The 19,103-nt window shown below is 41.9% G+C and overlaps 1 protein-coding gene across 2 annotated transcripts; it reads right to left on the bottom strand.

Moving 5' to 3' along the window:
- Positions 1 to 17,919, bottom strand: enpp2 (ectonucleotide pyrophosphatase/phosphodiesterase 2). 2 transcript variants are annotated; one of them, XM_048247067.1, is made up of 25 exons: positions 17,791 to 17,919; positions 16,863 to 16,965; positions 15,614 to 15,769; positions 15,301 to 15,426; positions 15,115 to 15,175; positions 14,402 to 14,499; positions 14,236 to 14,315; positions 13,966 to 14,085; positions 12,855 to 12,910; positions 10,125 to 10,190; positions 9,787 to 9,859; positions 9,592 to 9,700; positions 9,269 to 9,394; positions 9,027 to 9,058; positions 8,753 to 8,880; positions 6,896 to 6,986; positions 6,712 to 6,799; positions 5,969 to 6,138; positions 4,526 to 4,661; positions 4,209 to 4,348; positions 3,128 to 3,263; positions 2,941 to 3,018; positions 1,559 to 1,691; positions 891 to 1,044; positions 1 to 568 (listed from the first exon to the last, which is right to left on the bottom strand). In XM_048247067.1, exons 1-25 carry the CDS (start codon positions 17,806 to 17,808, stop codon positions 398 to 400), a joined length of 2,649 nt encoding a protein of 882 aa, XP_048103024.1. In that variant the 5' UTR covers positions 17,809 to 17,919; the 3' UTR covers positions 1 to 397. The 2 variants fall into 2 exon arrangements, with proteins under 2 accessions (XP_048103024.1, XP_048103025.1); XM_048247068.1 differs by having other exon boundaries at positions 4,526 to 4,571.
- Between the last annotated feature and the right edge of the window lie 1,184 nt (positions 17,920 to 19,103).

Genomic DNA, 19,103 nt, shown 5'->3' with positions numbered 1-19,103 from the left:
TACAAAAGAGTTTAAACTTTATTGTTATGAATTTCATGTTGAGCATAAATAAAGAGTATCACACAGGTGCTATGGACTGAGAAGTCGATGTTAAACAGCTTCATGGTCACAGCTGTGTCCAGCACTGAGCTCCACATGGCGGCAGCGGAGGGCTCCCATTCCCAGAGCCACTCATCATCACCACCACAGACACAACACAAACAAGGCCACATCCTCAGCGCACTGATGAAGCCCTACAGACCAGTCCATTCATGCGCATGAATCATTACACGATAGGGGGAAATGATATGTTTACATAACGGGGGGGTTAGCCATTCAAAGAATAATAAATATGGAAGCTTGTATAAAAATATACACCTAACCATTGGGGGTCAATAGTGCAGGGGTGCAGTGGTTTTCAGATTTCACTCTCGTATGTGTGCAGGTACGTTTTGAGGGACAGGATCTCCTGGTAGGAGCGGCTGGTGCGGCGGTAGAAGTCCAGGCCCGTGAGGATCTCCACGTCACGCACGCGGGCCGTGTGAGACTTCATCAGCTCTTCCACCCACTTGGACTCGTCGTCCGCACTCTGAAGAGGAGAAGGAGGAGGAGGAGGAGGAAGGGCATTTCATGAGATTCATTTTATGTCGGCAGTATCTAATCCTAGGGACATTCTACCAACTGGATGACAACGAGCTGTTTTTGACATCTGAAGAGTCAACAACACTGACAGATAAAAAAACAAAAACTATTTTTAGATATACATTGCAGAAAAGGAAATGTGAATCTAATATCAATGTCTACCGTTTATTTTACTTTTAAATAATACTATAACGATCAGGTGTACTGAACATGTGCCTGTACTGTGTACGTATGAGAGGAGTGTGAGTGTGAGGGGAGAGGATACTCACGTTACAGCTTTCATCATTGTCAGCACGGTGAGGTAGGATGAAGGCGAAAACACTGAGTGGACCGTCACATGAGTCCAGCGTGTGTGTGTAGTCCAGACAGCTTGTCACCACGATGAAGAAGTGGGTAGGGATTGGTATTGAGCCACTCACGTATCTGTAAAAACACACACACACACACACACACACACACACACACACACACACACACACACACACACACACACACACACACACACACACACACACACACAGAGATATGCATCAGTAGATGAATAAATCTATGTGGCTGATACTACGCTTTTATCAGGCATCTACTGTAGTTTTGCCATCACATTTCCATTCATTTTAATGTTATATGTGGGCAGATATACACGCATCCTTCCCACCAGTCAATGCAGTTCAATGTTCCGGACTGGGGCACATGCAATCATGATAGAACATCTTTCACAGCACAACATTGCTGACTATATTGCCAAAAGACACAATTTAGCAAGTTAGCAAGCTTCTGACAGTGCCAATAAGGATCAGGGTGGGGTTTGCAGCATTTTGCATGCCCTTTTAGTTAGCTTGCTCGATAAGACCAAAACTCACATAGTGTGTTTTTAAGTTCAAGAGAGAGAGGAATAACAGATAAAAATAAATACGGTTTGCCATGTCGTCTCACTCACTGTTTCATCTTCTCTGCTGTATCTCTGAGACCATCATAGTCATAGTCAAAGATGGGGCCGCTGACGATGTTCACTCCATTGCGCTCACTGGCGTACCTCTTCACCAGGACCTTCTGGAAGTAGGTCCACATCCCTGAGAACACCACCAAATGAGGGTGATCAGTAAAACAAAGTAAAAGAAAACTCAGTATAAGCAATAAACATAAACCTTCTTTTCATATGATTTTGGGAATGTCTTTGAGGGAAGTCCTAGGACCTGATGTGAGATCCACAGAGAGGATTCCCTCTCCCTCCCTCCCTCCCTCCCTCCCTCCCTCCCATGGAGGCCTATGGAGTGTCTGAGGCCACCCACCAGGGATATGATCAGAAGCAGGTGGACCACCAGAGCACTTGGGTTTGTGATAGTATGTGTGCGCTGAACTCATTTACTCCCCCTACCCATTCACGAGGAAGCCAGCGAACACCAAAAGTGACCCGTTTGCCATCCAAAGAGATCCCACAGACCACTAACTACTACCACTTACCGGAGTGAGATACACAGAGCAACACAAGCACGGACAAAGTCAGTAATTCACAGAAACATTTTTAATACATGAGGACAAAGACATATGCCTGGATATATTTTCTATTGTTTTTTCTGTGCCGCACAATTTAAGATGAAAGCTATGCCAAACCCTAATCACTTCAAAGAATGCTGACAAAAACCATTTCCCATAAATTACTTTCACAGAGAATAAATAGACCGGAATTCCAAATTATGCTGATATGATCAAGATATATTCTGTCGTAATACAGGCCTGGAGTATTGTCCAGTAGCATAACTCCTGTGAGTTGTTTACACAGTCAGTGGTGTATTTAGGACATTCTACAGGCCTTGCTATGATGCATAAATTGAATTAGAAACAGAGAGCAAACTACTTATCCTATAAGTTGGTGGAAATGCTCAAGAGAAGCTATGTTCTCTGTATGTCTTTGGACTATGTAAATGTATATTGACACACAGACAGCTGTGAAAATACCAACATACTTAGACTAGCGCATATGTAAACATATGAAAGGACACACACATACAGATAATATATGTGCAAATATTCACTTGTGTCCTCCTTCACACATACGCAACTACACAGAATCACACAAAAATATACATATCTCTCAGGTATCAAAGGTAACCTGGTAACCTGACATATGCAATATTCAACTATAACTCATGTGTTAACCATTTCCCTAAATATCAGTAGTATAATACCTGAATTGTAGAAAGTCTACTTTTTATGATAAAATAAATAAATAAATAAATAAATAAATAAATAAAGAAAGAAAGAAAGAAAGAAAGAAAGAAAGAAAGAAAGAAAGCTGAATTGAAAACTGAATCGACTCACTTTTGAATGCTGGGTACATGGGCACTGTGTTGGTGATGAGAACTGCATCAAATCTGGCATCCTGCGTTGAGGCCAATTCTGTCAATCAGAAGTTCATAAAATGAGACCAAAGAAAGGCTTCCCTCTGTGCAGAGGAAAACAGATGTCTGCAGCAGTGTTGTGTCAGCACTGGTTGAAGTGGACTCACGAGGCGGATAGAGGAAACCGTAGGAGAGCTGCTTGTCTGCCCGGTAGGCTGTGCAGGACTGACTGTACGCTGGTGGGATGCGGGCATCGGGCCGGACACAGTTACTGAGAGCATCTGGTAGAGTGGTCACATCAACCTGAGCAAAATCGACACACCATTACATGAAAAGAAAACACACACTATAGGCCTGCTGGTAAGAATCCATAGGCCTCCCTATGAGGCCTGCTACAACCAGTGCTGTGATGCTCAATTCAAAACTAGTTAACCGGAGGACAGTAAACTGAGTATGCTTTTATGGCTATGTCTACCATTTTTGTTTGCTGTGTGCCGACAGGATTTGTCGCCACCTATCAAGGCAGTAAATAAAAAATGAGCCTGTCACTAACAATCAAGACTGAAAAAATCCTGAACCAACATCATATTGCACTGATTATACACCAGGCCTGTTTTATTTCAAAAGGTTGGAGAAGACAGAGAAGCAGGAGAGCTGAGTCATCCACTCTATAAAAAAGGAGAGCTCGATTGAGGCTGCCAGCTAGACAATTAGAATAATCACTGAACCACTCTTGGTTCCATCAAGGCTGAGTCTTTCAGCCATTAGGTCAGGGGTTCCCAAACTTTTCCACGACAAGGCCCCCCAAATACCACTAGGTTCTGGCCAAGGACCCCTTGATGTGTTATTAAACCCATCGACAATACTACGGCAAATGTAACAATACATTAAGCTAATCCTAATAATTATTTTAGCCACAAGCACTTTGCGATGGAGCATACAGTGTAAAAATTGTATTTGGGGCTTTCTGCTATATGAGAGCTATCACTCTACTATTATTCCCAGTCATTATCATGGGAAATATAATGTTCACATATGCGTCACAATATTATAATGGCATTGTATAACAACCACCATAGTAATGGTAGGTATTTTTTAAATATTTCAAATGTATTTATTTGTTGCTTTTATTTTTCCTTCCAACTTGCTGAGGCCCCCCTGGCACCCCCCCGCGGCCCCCCAGGCCCCCACTTTGAAAACCACTGCTTTAGGTATTACGTTATTCTATTCTCTGGGGCACTGAGGTACCTGTTTGGGTACAGTGTAGGAAGTCCACAAAGGCATGGATAGGGCTTCACTGTAAGCACTGATATAGTCACTGTGATGCAGGATGCTGTATTTCGTTTGAAACATCACTGCTGGTCGACCATGAGGCAGGTTCTTGTTGTCTGTATGACAGAGAGAGAGAGAGAGAGAGAGCGAGAAAGAGAGATGAAGTGAGCGACAAAGAGAAACAGAGAGAGACAGACATGAAGTGAGTGACTGAGTGCCCAACCAGGACATAAGTTACATTGCTTCACTACAGTCACTACAGTCAAATGATGGTGTTTCTGAAAGGTCTTTACCATCCATAGCTTGCCTCACTCGTTGGTTGAGCTCTTCCACTTTGTTCTGTAAGAGACAGAGCCACAGTGACTCCAGGTTATAGCCTCTTACAATGGCCAGTTTCAAAGCTCTCTGTCCCCTATTTTTTGAACGCAACTGGAAAAGATTAAAAGTGAAAATCTCTTGCAAGAGATCTACATCCCTGCAGAAGCAAGAGCATTTCAAAAATGAAAGAAGAGAAACTTCATTCACATCAAGCAGTTTCAAGAATTGTAAAGGATTTCTCAACAGCATCTGGAGCACATTTACAGGTCATATTGTACATAGAGCATAAAGGATCTCTACAGCTACACAATGGCACAGCGGTCAGAAACAAAATAATCACAATTTGATGCATACTGTAACTATCTATATGGATATAACATGTACAATTCTACATGCCCATACATATACTATAAGAGTGTTATAAACTATTTAACATGGTATAATAATGCAATGATAACTCCTTCCAAAAATTACATTGTGTAGGCTATGCATATTCATAAAGTCATGACAAAAGAAAATAAGGCATTACAGGGGTTAGACAAAATAATGGAAACACCATGTTACATAACATGCGACCTCTATCACCGCCTCAAATTACGCTTCCTAGAGGTAGTTTTTCCTTGTGTTTTGATATACCAGCATGACTTCAGACACAGTTCCTCTCGACACGTTTAAAGGGACCCTATGCAGTTTTGGCCATTTATTCGCTGTTTTCTTGCTTTTTGCTTGCCGTTTTCTCTACAGAGCTCCCTCTACAGCTTCAGAATATATATTTTACGACACTCCTCGCACAACGGTTTACTCGCTGTCTGCTTCTTTTCGCTGGCTCTGCCATGACGAATGTCTAAGAAACTCCATCGCTGCCTTGTTCTAGTTGGTGCGTGGCATGTATGTGTGTAGTGCCGTAAAGGAATTTGTTACATCGCGAGACCGCAAGACTTTCTGACTCTGAGGCCAGCGGCTCGCCGGGCCAAAGTTGCAAGGCTGTTTTTTCCGCTCACAGACGCTAGGGGGAAGCGAGACGGCCACTATTCAAAGTCACATAACCATTCCAATGACTCTGAAGCTGTTAAGTTTAGGTAAATTAAGCTAAAAAAACTGCATAGTTCCCCTTTAAACAACTTGGCTTGGTTTTTGTTACTGAGGCCCCCAGCCTTTTTGGAAAGAAGAAACATCACACAATTTGAAATACTGATGATTGGTAGGAAAAGAAACATCTTGGTTATTACATCAAGTATAGAGTGTCTGCAATTCATCTATACTTATACATAACATACATATAGTTATTAATGTGTAAAAGTTGCTAAAAATATAGGGTTTGAAATATCACCTGTTCCCTTTTTCTATCTAACCCCTGCATCTGTACCATAAAACAATCTCAATTCTCAGGGTTTGATGGGGTTATATAAGATGCTGACCTTATCCTCACAGCTGCACCCTAAGTCGTCTGTGACCAGCCCCACAGGGCCGGGTGGGGTGGGCTTGGACACCTCCTCAGGCATGGCGGCTTTGTGTGCAGGCAGCTTCAGCAGGTGGTTCAGACTGCCGTGGGTGCCGTTGTTAGGGGACGGCTTAAGGCCCAGCAGATCTGTAGAGATGAGAGGCAAATTTGATCAGCTCATACCACCTCCACCCCAGACTCAAACTGCCCTCTCCTATGGTCATTGTTCCCCATTTTTGGGGAAAGCAGAACGCTTGGATTGCGTGGAAACCTATAGAGCTGCATCAACGTGGTAGGTGCTTGCTTTCCCCGAAAAAGGGGTGTGGTGCAGAGAAATGACGATACATCGGTTGTGCAAATACCAAAGACTGTAAAAGGCGAATACAGAGGCTGCAGTTGGCAAGCCTGCCATAGGGAAGCTGATTAGTGGTGATAACCCACACCTGGCACCGGGGGGTGGGTATGAAAGCACCTGGGCCTTTGTGTTCCAGCTTCCACTCTCATTTTCTTGACTGACACTTTTTATGCACACGTACACTTCCATTCACTCTTACTCACTATGACTTATACACATCCAAACACTTTGAATTCCCCTAGACTTACTTTCATTTCTACTTTGAGTAAATACTAATAAATAAATTATTTTATTTAAAGTTCATTGTGTAGTCTGTTCATTGTATATCTATAGCATGGCACAAAATGAACAAAGTTAAATCTTACCACACATGATATTGTAAAGTTCGATGTTCTCAAATGCCGGGACTTTAGTCTTAAAATTGAAAGATGGTCCATAACCTAAGAATATAGTCTGAGGGGAGAAGAGAAATACTTGATTAAAGTAACCAGACAGATCTCTCTCTAAAGAGTCTTTAGTTTGGTATGGTAAAATCAGAATATGATGTACCTGCATACTGTTGATCTTGTTATCATAACCATGGTCACCATTAAACGGACAAGGCCTTGATCCATGGTTTTCAGATGTCTTTTTAGGTTTTCTGTATAAGACAGTAAGATAATCACAAACATGATGGAAATCCCCTATTGCCCACCTATTGATCTGACATGATATTTTGTATGACACAACCATGAAAACATAAAATATCAATGAATGTCAATAGCCTGGAGCAGAGCGGTAGACAGAACAGCGTGGCGAGATGGTGAAAGTTCCACAAACTGGTCAGTAGTCAATGAGTTACTAGAGCCCGCCCTCCAGCATCCTGAAATGCATCCCGCCCTTCTGCTGTCATTATAGATGAACCAGTAATAAACAACCAGTTGCAACCTATTTCCCAAAGAAAGAACATTTCTAATTGGACTGCTTTGGAAAATGGATATTATACAGTATGTGCTTCATAAAACTGACTATTCCTCAGTAGAGCTACATAAATACTGATCAGTTCGACTTTTAATAGCTTTGTATTCTTGGTGAAAACTTACACTAAGGTGTTACTCGTTTTCATCAACTCTATTAGACCAATATGTCAACCACACATTTAAACTCATTTCTTTATAATGACCTAGACTTGCTGTGTCACATTTGTTTATTTCTAATGAATAAAACCCATATTAACTTCCTCCCTGCATATCTCCAGACCAATTCTGTGGCTAGTGGTAAGTAATAACTGCAATATCATTTTTAATTGCCGTGTCAAAGCCAAAATACACTGGTTTATTTATTAGAGAGAATGCTTCTCTCAATTGCCTTTTGGCCAGAGGAGGTTTACCAGCAGTGATATGCCACCACCAGCTCATCATTAGACAGTCATGCAGACATGGAAACATCTCAAAAATCCAACCAGTGAAAAGCGTTCTGTCTGCGTTTACATGAAGGATTCATTCGGTTTCACACTCAGTGACCCTTATGCTAGAGAGCTCCACACACAAGCATGTGGCGTCTGCTAATCACCTACCAGGCCTTGGGGAGCAGTCAACAAAACAAAAAAGCTTTGGATTCAAAACCAGAAGACTGATCCCTGCTGAAACCATCAGCCTGGTGTGAAGTCTCTCTCACTCTCTCTCAGTTTCTCTCCATTCCTCCATCTCTGTCTCTCTCTGTCTCTCTCTGTCTGTCTGTCTGTCTGTCTGTCTGTCTCTCTCTCTCTCTCTCTCTCTCTCTCTCTCTCTCTCTCAGAGAGCAGTCAGTTCACAGCTCCCATGGTGCCAGCGATTAGATGGTCTTATATCTTGGCAGGCTGAAGCTAAAAGACCTCTTTCATTTAGCTCTGCGGTTGACTCCAATGAGGGGTTGGGGTGTGTGTGTGTGGGGTGGGGGGGCATAGGAAACTGGACGTTGCCTCTCTTTACCACACACACACACACACACATTCTATGCACCACACACACACACACACACACCCCTGATGATGTTTTCAGTGGCTTCACTCAACAGTCAGGCGATGGCATGACCTCATGGATTTACTTTAAGGCCATGGCAGTTTCACAAGCAGAACTAATGCGGTGGGTTTGTTGGTCTCCAAACACATGTACTGTCTCTCTGCTAACATCCACTGTCTCTGGACGTTTTCCCTCAAAACAAAAGTTATTTAACTTCTTCTCCAAGAGCCAACCTTTCTGATTTCAAACTGAATGCAAGACAAAATCTTACAGGTTTGGACAGTACCAAGCGTAAACGTCTGATGAACGTGCAGCTACAGTACATGTGTAACCGTGATGTGTAAAATGTAAAAAAAAAAAAAAAAAACATTAAATTATGTTTTTGAGGGTTAGTGTGAATGAAGGGACACAGACAGTGAAACCTCACTTTGCAACGTGCCATTTTCTCTCCACCATCAGATGGATCTCCTCAATGCGGAGGTTGTTGGCGTAGTGCAGACGCTTGGGCAGATGCTGCTTCAGGTATGGCTTAAAGTGCTGGTTTGGCTTCCTGCACTGAGGAAGGTAAGAAGAACACACATGCTGTTTTACACCCATCTCAGCATGGTGGCTCTGTGCTGAGGGTATTAAAGAAGCCTAATTGCAGCATGAATACAATAACGCATGCTGACAACACCAGAGGAGGGACAGATAGAACTTACAGTGAGATTGGCTACCACTGCTTTCGCATCATCTGAAGAACATAAAAACAAAACAATATTAACAGTGAGAGGTCTTAGATTACAAAATAAAAAGAATAGCAGAGTATTCCTTTTTTTTTAGAAACTATTCCATATGGGAACTACTGTGCGCTGATATTCTGAGATTTACAACGACATTCCGTTTAGGTGTTATTTACTGACAGTAGGCCAGTGAGTCAGTCCAGTCATCCTGTATCACTTACATTTGGCGTTGTTTGGGTTCCTGGCACGGATTCTGCCCAAAGATCCTGGTATGAGGAAAATATCATCCACATTTGTCATGTAGGTGCTGAGGAATTCTTTTTTGTCACAGTGGGCCTCTTCCATTCCTGAATAGAACAAAATCTCACATCAACCTCGTACAGACTGGTGTACTGCTACAGAACAAGACCATCACAGAGTAACTTCCTGGGAAATAATGCCTTTGGTAAAGGGGACTATGCTGTTTAAACCACCACAATGTTCATTTGGCAGCAATAATACCAATCTAGTCAGCTGTAGGACAATCTCTAGTCAGTTGCAGTACCGTGATCTCCCACTAGGATGATGTTAACACATCGATGAAGCTTCATCTGTTTCAGGCCCTCCATCAAGTGGCCCACCACTTTATCCAGGTCCTTCAGAGCAATGCTCAGCTAAACAACACAAAGCCACACAGTCAGCTCTAAAAGTATTGGCAAAACTATGGAAACTTCAACTATGCAGATAGCCTACAACTTACATTACTGCTCTGCGGTCCCAGTCTGTGTCCATAGACATCAGGGTGCTCATTGTGCATGGCATACACATAGGGCCTGTGACCACAGGAAGAAATATTGTACCAAAGAGTATCACAACCATACAGTAACTGTTTTCAGGAGGATGTGAGGAAAGATGTACATAAATCTCAGCAAAAAGGTGTGTACTGTAGCTGAAAGATGCCTATAGTCAATGTAGAAACGCAAAATCTAGAAGGTGAGTGAATGTATTTTGAGTATATACTGTATTGCTGATAGAGTAGCCACTACAGTAGTGTATAAGCAGGAACCTGTATGGGTAGGAGGGGGATGCTATACAGACCTCTCTGCATCAGGAAGGTTCAGCCACTGTAGAATGGTCAAAATCCTCCTTTCCAATGGAATGGACCTGTTGGTGAAGACACAATAGAGTATATGGAGTGTGGATGCATGGACCAAATTTGCAATCATTTGGAGACATCACTTAAACTATCGTTCTTAGTTGGTAAAATGAAGCTTTAACCACAGAATTTGTTTGTCAAATTTTAATTCTTAGTCAAAAAACACCACAAGATTCTTTAAGACGAGCTTTTAGTATGATACGAGCAGCGGACCAGACACAGACTGCACTAAAAGCAACAGAACCAAAGATGATAATGTGTCTTTCATTAATCTTCGGGAAGCTATTGCCCATCCAAAACATAGGCAGTCTTCATGTAGGTAGTCAAATGAGGTAGCAAACTATTATGACCAGACATGACAGGAAAATAAAATTGGGTTATCATCGACATAGCAATGATAAGACACTCCATGCTCATTATCTGCCCAAGAGGCAAGAAATAGACTGTGAATAGAAAGGGACCTAATATCGAGCCCCGAGAAACTCACAAGACACAGAGAGGATACCATCAGTAAAGAAAACAAAGATTCTATCAGAAAAATAAGAAGCAAACCATTCACGTCTGTCCCCCGGTCCCTAACAAAATGCTCTAATCCTTCAAGTGACACTTAATGGCCAATGACTCGAAGACCCAAATTGGTGCATGTCAAGGGTCCAAAACTTTCAATATGGTACTTTATAATAAAATAAAAAAACTGTGTCCTCAAGTATTTTCGATTAAATGGAAGGCTAAAATTTGATGGAGAAATCAAGATCCAGATTAGGATGATTACCAATGATTACCCTAATCCTCAAGACATCACACATACAGGTGCATCTCCAAGATTAAAATGTATTGCATTGCCCTGCCCAGACTGAGAGATTAAATGCTCAGGAAACCATTGCTGGTATTTTGACTTAATTGACTGATTAGAGCTCTTCTCAGGTGAACATTTCTGTATTATAAATGATTTATTCTAATATCCTGAGACACTGGATTTTTTATTTCCATGACCTGTAAACTGTAATCATCAAGATTAGTATAATCAAGATTAAAACCCCAAAAAAGGCTTGAAATATTTCACTTTATGTCTAAATTACGGGAATTATATTTTTGAGATGCACCTTTATTGTGAAAGCCAATGCAATCCATCCTTTTTCTATTCCAGTTCAGCTCTTCTCCGTATTTGTTTTTACATGCGTTGTGTACTGTCATTGAACCAAGGCTGGGTCTAAACTCATAAGCGCAACAGCATCAAGAACTGAAATGCAAACAAGCAATTAGCTCATCAATGTCTGGCTGACAGAAGGACTCAGAAACAGGTAGGCTACCACAAAAGTGTCTGGCCACCTAACACAATAAAAACTCATACTAATTCGGATATATTTACTGTTGGAACATATCTGTCATTGATGAGGATACCTCAGGCAAGCCTACATCCTTGCCACAGTCAAGAAATGATCCTGTTAGACACATATTACTACTGTTAAAGAGCAAAATACCTTCTTGCAAATATTGACATATGCTGCTCATAAACAGTAAAATCCTTTCTTTTAAAGTAGTTACATAAAACCCATTAGTCCTTAAGTCCACATGTAGAAAACTAAGGAAACTGTGGTACACTTGAAATTAAACTTTGAGGCACCAGGAGGGGGTAGCAAGTACAGTCATTTCCCTGAATTATATCTTACGCAATATACTGTGGGGGAACGGAAATTGTTTAGTTGTTCGGGACATAAAGAAAGCTGTGGTTCGGTCAAATCCTGTAATCGTGCCCAGGTGCAACTGGAAAGATTTATCAGGGGAGTGACACCTTTTTCACACGATTTCAAAATAATTCACACTGAAAGCAAAGCACATGAATCTACTGACGTGTGTATTGTTTCACAGCTAACAACCTGTTTACTGCTGCCAAGTGGTGTACTAATCCTTATCTGTCAAATCCAATGTGACAAGGTAATCTAACTCTTCACAGACAGCTCAATCTGTTATGACTGTGGAAATAAAAACAGCCTTTCTTTGCCAATAAGATTGTCATCTGTGAAAACACAACAGTATAATGTAACGATTGCAATATGATATAAAACATTACCATCTTGCTAAAACCTCAAAAAAATCAGTCAAGCAACAAAATCTGTCCGCTATGCCAACCCAAAAGCTGCACACCAAGCAGAGGCAAACTTTTAAAACACAAACCTTGCATCATTGACATCATCAGTGGGATCCACATTTTATGTGTATATGAGACTCACTTTGACAAACTGCTGGCAAAACATGCTGGGGCAAGTCTCCCTACATCACAGCAAAGACGGACCACGGGAGAGGCAGCGGAGAGGGTAGGGGGAAAAGAGAGGGAGAGACTTCCATCTCAAAGGCCTCTATGTGTGTATGAATGTGGGAGCCTTTGTGTTTGAGGTGAGGTTTATAGAGCCCAGAGTTGGCTCAAGGGCATGACCAAACAAGAACAGCCCCCATGAATTCAACCATACCTCAATTAAATCACAATTACTGTGCAAAATAACTCTTTTGTCTGTGGACAGCGCTACTTTGAAGGGGCAACGAGAGCTGACCCTGCATGAGCGCTGCTTGTGTGGACCGAAGCCCACCACCGATGAAATGAGGGAGAAAGTTATACATGGCTTTCAAATGAAGCTGCTTGCCGTTGTATTTGGCACATGATATTGTGGACTTACACAGGCCAGAAGAAGGTGCCAGCTTTCACTCCCTGTTTCTCTGCCGTGATCCAAATCTGGAGAAGGAGAGGAGTGAGTTAGGACGTGAATTAAGAGTTAATTTTTGGCAAATGTATGTAAACTTACACTTAATATAACAGACATTCAACTGACAGACGTGTACTTTCTCATCATCATTTTACTGAAGTTTCCATCTAACCCACACTCTCTACTACTGTTGCACTAAAAATAACACAATAAAATGACCTATTGTTTCTTCATTTCAACTTTTTAGACCCTTTAGCAAAATTATACATAATGACAGGTTTCAGACTATAAGTCACTTCACAGCCTCAAACTCCCCTCAGGCATATGAATCTCTAAGAGTGTTCTAATTACAAGCAGACAGTGGTGATGCTCGTTCAGACTGGTCTGGGATGACTCAAAAGGACTGATTCTAAGCTATAGTCAATAGACCTCTAAGCAAATATACCCTTCAGGATAACTCTAAATGGCTCTCTCAGTTCCACACCTTGCTGATCGGTACCAACTACACAATCAGGGAGCTTCAGGTAAAGGCTCAATTAGTAAGAAATGTAAACCATTAAATTGGTAGGGAGCTGCAGAGATTGAACTGTTCTGTCTGTTACTGTACACTTCCAGAGAAGACTGCATCAATGTTGTCCTCCTAGGCGGAACCCTGAATATCGCAATGTTATGGGGTTTGGCCCATGAAACGTTTTCTGGTTGACACAGACAAACTCAAACAGTTTGTTTTTCAAGTAAGAGCGGAGTTCAAATTGCTCCCTGTAATAAGAGTGTTCCATGAATGTGGCATTTTGAAAGAGAAAAGCAGATATTGTTCAACAACAAGTCTAACGCTCAGGACTTTAGAATCAGATCTCTCAGCTTGCTGCAGTGTGCAGACTTCTAGGCTGTCTCTCTGTCTGACATCTGCCTGACAGCGAGTTGAGACGCCTCTGCAGCTGTTGAGCTGATGGCTACCAGATGCAAGGACAAGAAACTCCAGTTCTATTTCAAATGGATGAGGTCAGGGAGAAGGACAACAATACCAATTTATGAGAACAGAGAAAACAACCAAAGCCAACTGTTGACTTGAGAGAGGACTTACTGGCTGACCTCCCCACCAGCGGTGTTTCAGCTTCTCTTGACCGCGGATCGAGAAGGTGGCCTCAAAGGTGGGATCATGCATTGAGTTGCCCACAATTCCATGAGACTCAGGATACAGACCCTGTAGATGAACAAGAATCATGGGCCATCAACACAGAACAAGGCTCCAACCCCATGCTATTTTCTATGGTGCATGCAGTTTAAAGAGGTGGATGGTAAAAATACAAAAGAGAAATTGAATCAGCGGTGATCAGTGCCAGTTCATACATACAGTTGCAATTGAGTAGAGGTTTGGGTAGGTTTTGGTGGGGTATACTGGTCTCATGTAGGGAGCATGAGTGCCACAGGTTCCTGTGAGTCACAAAGAAGACTACATGAGCACTACATCTGAACACAATTGATATTGAAGTTGTTTCCTTTAGCACGCAGCGACTTACTTAGCTTCTCGATGTAAGGGATCACTGCGGAACCTCTCTTCATATATGAGGCCCGGAACCCATCAACAGACAACAGGATGAGAGGGGGGCGGACAAACCTTCATAAAGATCACCACACACACACCACACACACAAACAAACAAACAGAAATCAATACAATTCAACTGACGACACGCTAAAGTGCAATACAGGATGAATATCTAACTATTCCAAAAAATAGTATTTCAAAGTGAGTAAAATAAAAGGCATGCTAGAAGTGGAAGCATCTTTTGATGTCAGATGCTTTATCACTGCATGCCAGGTATCCAGACTACAACTTTGAATTCACATGCATATGGTAAGGTCATGTTTACTACATCCTGAAACTAAATCCTGCTAATTATTGATAACAGTAGCCAGCAACCTGTGTGTTTTTAAAGGCAATGGCCTTCAATCAAGTGATTTTATTGAGGTTTCCTGGTAGGCCATTATTTCTCTGTTCCCTCACATGCATACCCACCATGCAATAAACATATATTTGCATGTCTTTGGTTATGGTGATGGGTCCAATACAACTTCCTCTTCAGAGCTTCCTCTGACCTCCTTTGATGTGCCAAAAGGTCACAAACTCACTGAAGTGACCCAGGAAGTGACAATGTGACCCAGGGAGGTCAAGTGATGTTTCACTATTATCATCCAGCTGTATCTGAATCAGCAGGGGGATGGACACTCACCCAGCAGGACACTCATGACTCTTAATTTCCTCACAGTCCTCTGTCAGCCACGGGACATCTCCTGAGATGGAAAGTGAAAGACAGAGGGAGGGAGGGAGAGAGAGAGAGGGAGAGATTAAGAATCTGGCCCCATGCTGCTCAGTGGTTGACAGTTCCACAGTTGTGCACTAGTGGGTTGGGCTCCACCTTTACAGAGGCTTCTGTAGTTGGTGCAACAGTCTCCTTTGGCTATGCAGTCGTCCGAGCAGTGGCAGGCGTGCTGGTCATTACGCGTCTCCCCGCAGCGCTCCTTACTGCACTCATAGCCACCATCTGACACAGAAAAAAGAGAAATCAAAGACATTTTAAATGAACCGCCATGACTGCAAAACACCCTCCGACTCATATGGCATTGCATATTACGATGTGTCTCCCTAATGTGTGAGAAAATACACTTGTTAAAAGATTTGTTCAAACACCCCACATTTTAAACAAGGACCACCTACATAGACCATCTTACTTGTTTTCAAGCAATGCTCATCAAAGTCGGAGCAGCAGCTGTTGTATGTTTTGCATAGATTGTCACAGCGGCATTGCGGAGCTGCAGCTTCGACCAGTTCAAAGCACCTGCTTTTGCATGAACCTGACAGGCTGGTCAGTGGGGAACTGGACAGAGCTGGCCAAGAGCAGAGAGAGAGAGAGAGAGAGAAAGGGGGAGAGAGAGAGAGACAGAGAGAGAAAGACAGAGAGAGAGAGAGAGAGAGAGAGAGAGAGTAAACTGTTAACATCTGCTGGAGTCTCTAAAATACACATCAGATAATTGGCCAATAAGCCTATAGCCTTTCAAGGCCAGTCAACAGAATCCCATAAATCAGCCCAGTGGTTACAAAGAATTCCTTGTGTGTTCATGACAGACATCATGACAACATAAAAACAGGGACAAGCGCTGTGGATTGGCTATGCAAGATGCAATTTGCAGACTTCAAATGGAGTGGCACTTAGTAAGGATCCATGGGCCTCTGCCTGGGATCAATGTGTCTTTTCAGCTCTGGACACATCCATCTGTCAGTCGTGTGCAAGCGCAAACAGTTTAAAATATGCGTTTACATTTAGGCCTAATTCATTCCCATGATTGGATATTTTTTAAACTAGAAGACTGGAAGATGTGGATCAGAAAGCTGTGAAATGCTACCTGCACATCTTATTATTGACTTAAGGTAGAGCTGAGTAAACATTTCCAAAAGTTTCATCAACAAGGCAAACCTAAAGAGCGCAGCACTGTTGTTTCATTCCAACTCAGGGATGCTGTAGCACGTCCATCTGATGGACATGAGTCTTAAAATAAACATTTCACTGAATATAATAAGCTTCCCTACAAAAATATTCTGTCACATACAGAACTAATGGAATCATCTGAAAACATCAACATGGGCTAAATTGAAATGGCAATGGTTGTTATTAATCAAAGAAATCAATAACATGCAGCTTTTCTTGACATGTTTGGAATGGCATGGGTGAGTCCAGCTTTATGTACATAAACCTCTAACGGACACTGCCGCATGGTCTTTCCAAGATACACTGCACTGAGTCTGGAACTGGAATGACTTTCCCCTCTCACACAAACATACAGCTTTCTTTTTCCTGTTCTGATGTAGATACAGTATTTGGTTTATTTTGCAATGCATAAATGTGCTTAATGAACAAAAAAACATAATAAACAGATGTCGCAGCATAGCAAATGCACACTGCAGGTTGCCAAACAGACTTACTGTAAGAACGAGAGTCATCGGATGCTTTGGACCTCCCTGAGCGGTTGACAACGTAAGCATAGTAAATTCTGGGACCAGAGAGCACAATCAGGACATAAAAGACCTGCAAAGAGTGTGAGTCGTAATTAAGAGCCATGGTAGAAGAGGAAAGGAACAGAAAGAAGCCGGGACAGTCTTACACCAAACGTATTAGGTCTTAAAACGCAATATGCAGTAATTTCAAACATCAAAGCATTTCCCCTCTTTATAAATGCTACAATGAAATTTAGGCCTAGTTTAATGGACTACCTGTAGGCTACATTAGGAAACCAATGGACAGTAAACGGCAGCTTGGGCATTGATAACCTGCTGCAAAGTCTGTCAACACCAGATGGGTCCTCACATAGCCTCGGCTATTGAAAACCCTATGCAGTAGCCTACAGCTCACCGACATACAGTAGCCTCTAACCATCATGACATCCCATTGGCTTCCTGATGCAGCGACTCAACAGCGCTTCTGTGAAAGAATTGCATGCACATCACATTCATTTGAAATGCAACGAATGTTGATTGCAAATGCAAGTTATTAACCTAATAATAAAAAAATAACTTCATCCAACGTCTATCAATAGAGGTTATAAGAAAATGTCTAAACCAAAAGCGAATTTTACGAAGCTAATGACATCCAATTAAATCAAGTATTTTTTGCACATGGGTACCCTAATGTTATGCGACTTTCCTGAATGAAAAAAGTTCAAACATTAAACACAAAAGTATTTTGAAGTAGTCTCGTAGATGCAAACTACAGCTTCGTGAAAATACAGTATCAACCTAATAGCCTACCACCGAGCACGGTTATTTAAGCTTGAAACTAAAAATAAAAACATGAATACAATGCATGAATTATTTAAAACAGTCACATTAACTTATTTACTGAATCTTACCGTACCCATTTGAGTGGTAACATGGTTAAATATTCAGCTGGACCACAACAAGGAGTTCAGTGCTGCAGACTACCACCACACGTCCGCACCATGTTCGCGTTACGGCTGCACAGCTGCCTTCTCCAGCGAGTGCTATGAGCATTTTGCACTCAGCCAATGACAGCAGGGCAGCATCAGAACTCGTGTGGTTGCAGTGCTGCTGTCAGTGCAATGGACAGACGACCCATGTCATGTATGTAGGTTACAAAAATATTTAAACGTTTTAAATAAACACTTGTAAACAACCGAAATGTGTAATGGAGTCAAGGCGGTTGCATACCATACATTTCTGAGCTATTTGTCACACATCTGTGCATTTTAATTTGTCTTTTTGTGTCCCAATTGGTGTAAAACACAAAGTTTTTTTTTTATTATTATTATATTGGAGGCCTACCTTATGTATCAACCAAGGCATTACATAGCCTTTTGCTACAGATCTCGCAAATGTTGCACACCCCTCTGCATTTAGGAAAGGCGACAGCCTATTTTGTAGTATCAGAATGATTGCTTAGACTTGTGGGAATGCCTTGCCTCAAAAGGTCAAGCCTACGAAGCGACATCCTGTAGGCCTATACAATAGGTCTACTCTGTCAATATAAACTACTCTGTATGAATGGGGTATTCTATCACCACCAGTAGTTTACCCTAAAACTGTGAAGTTACAGAATCCATAGAAAAGTTCAAAACAATAACACAAGAACTGAGCTGATGGAAACCGCAGCAGGCACAGAGAAAAACAGATGAGTTGAGGAAACAGGGTCAAGTACACTGGAAGTTATTACTGGCGGAGAAAACCGTAGACAGGAGCGGGCAAGGACACTGAGCAGGCTGTCCCAAAGTGTCAGGCACAAGAACAACATCTTGCCAATATGGTGATGGAATTTATGGTTGAGGTATTTGGTAGACGCTTTTTCCGTTGATTAGACCGTTAGCCAACAAGTTTATGACAAATGCAAAACGGTGCAGTTATCCAAGAAGTCACATAGGTTAGGTAGATGAGAGGATGTTCAGAGAAGTGCACTTTCCTGTACATAGTCCTCCACACATAACAAGACCACACAAGACAAGTCATCTCACTAAAGCTAAAGGCCAGATTCTACTCACTGCAGAGTAGACCATACCATATTTGATCTCAGTAGGCCTATGATCTTTAGAAATATGATGTTTGTAGCAGAATTTTTGATGGGGTTGCAAAATTACTGTAATCAGTCCTGTGATGCAAAGTAGATTAGACTTCTGAAAGTGGGAAAGAAAATCTGCCATGGCCCGACCACAAGGG

This window comes from Alosa alosa, chromosome 6 (genome assembly GCF_017589495.1).
Source record: "Alosa alosa isolate M-15738 ecotype Scorff River chromosome 6, AALO_Geno_1.1, whole genome shotgun sequence".
Taxonomy (NCBI): Eukaryota; Metazoa; Chordata; class Actinopteri; order Clupeiformes; family Clupeidae; genus Alosa; species Alosa alosa.
This window is presented reverse-complemented; position numbering and strand designations above follow the sequence as displayed.

What these genes read in the sequence shown, in the direction of transcription:
- enpp2 (XM_048247067.1), bottom strand. An exon ending in CAGTGGTAGCCAATCTCACT is followed by an intron (nt 8,881 to 9,026) that starts GTAAGTTCTATC and finishes TACCTTCCTCAG; the next exon opens with TGCAGGAAGCCAAACCAGCA. An exon ending in AGTGAGGCAAGCTATGGATG is followed by an intron (nt 4,349 to 4,525) that starts GTAAAGACCTTT and finishes TCTGTCATACAG; the next exon opens with ACAACAAGAACCTGCCTCAT.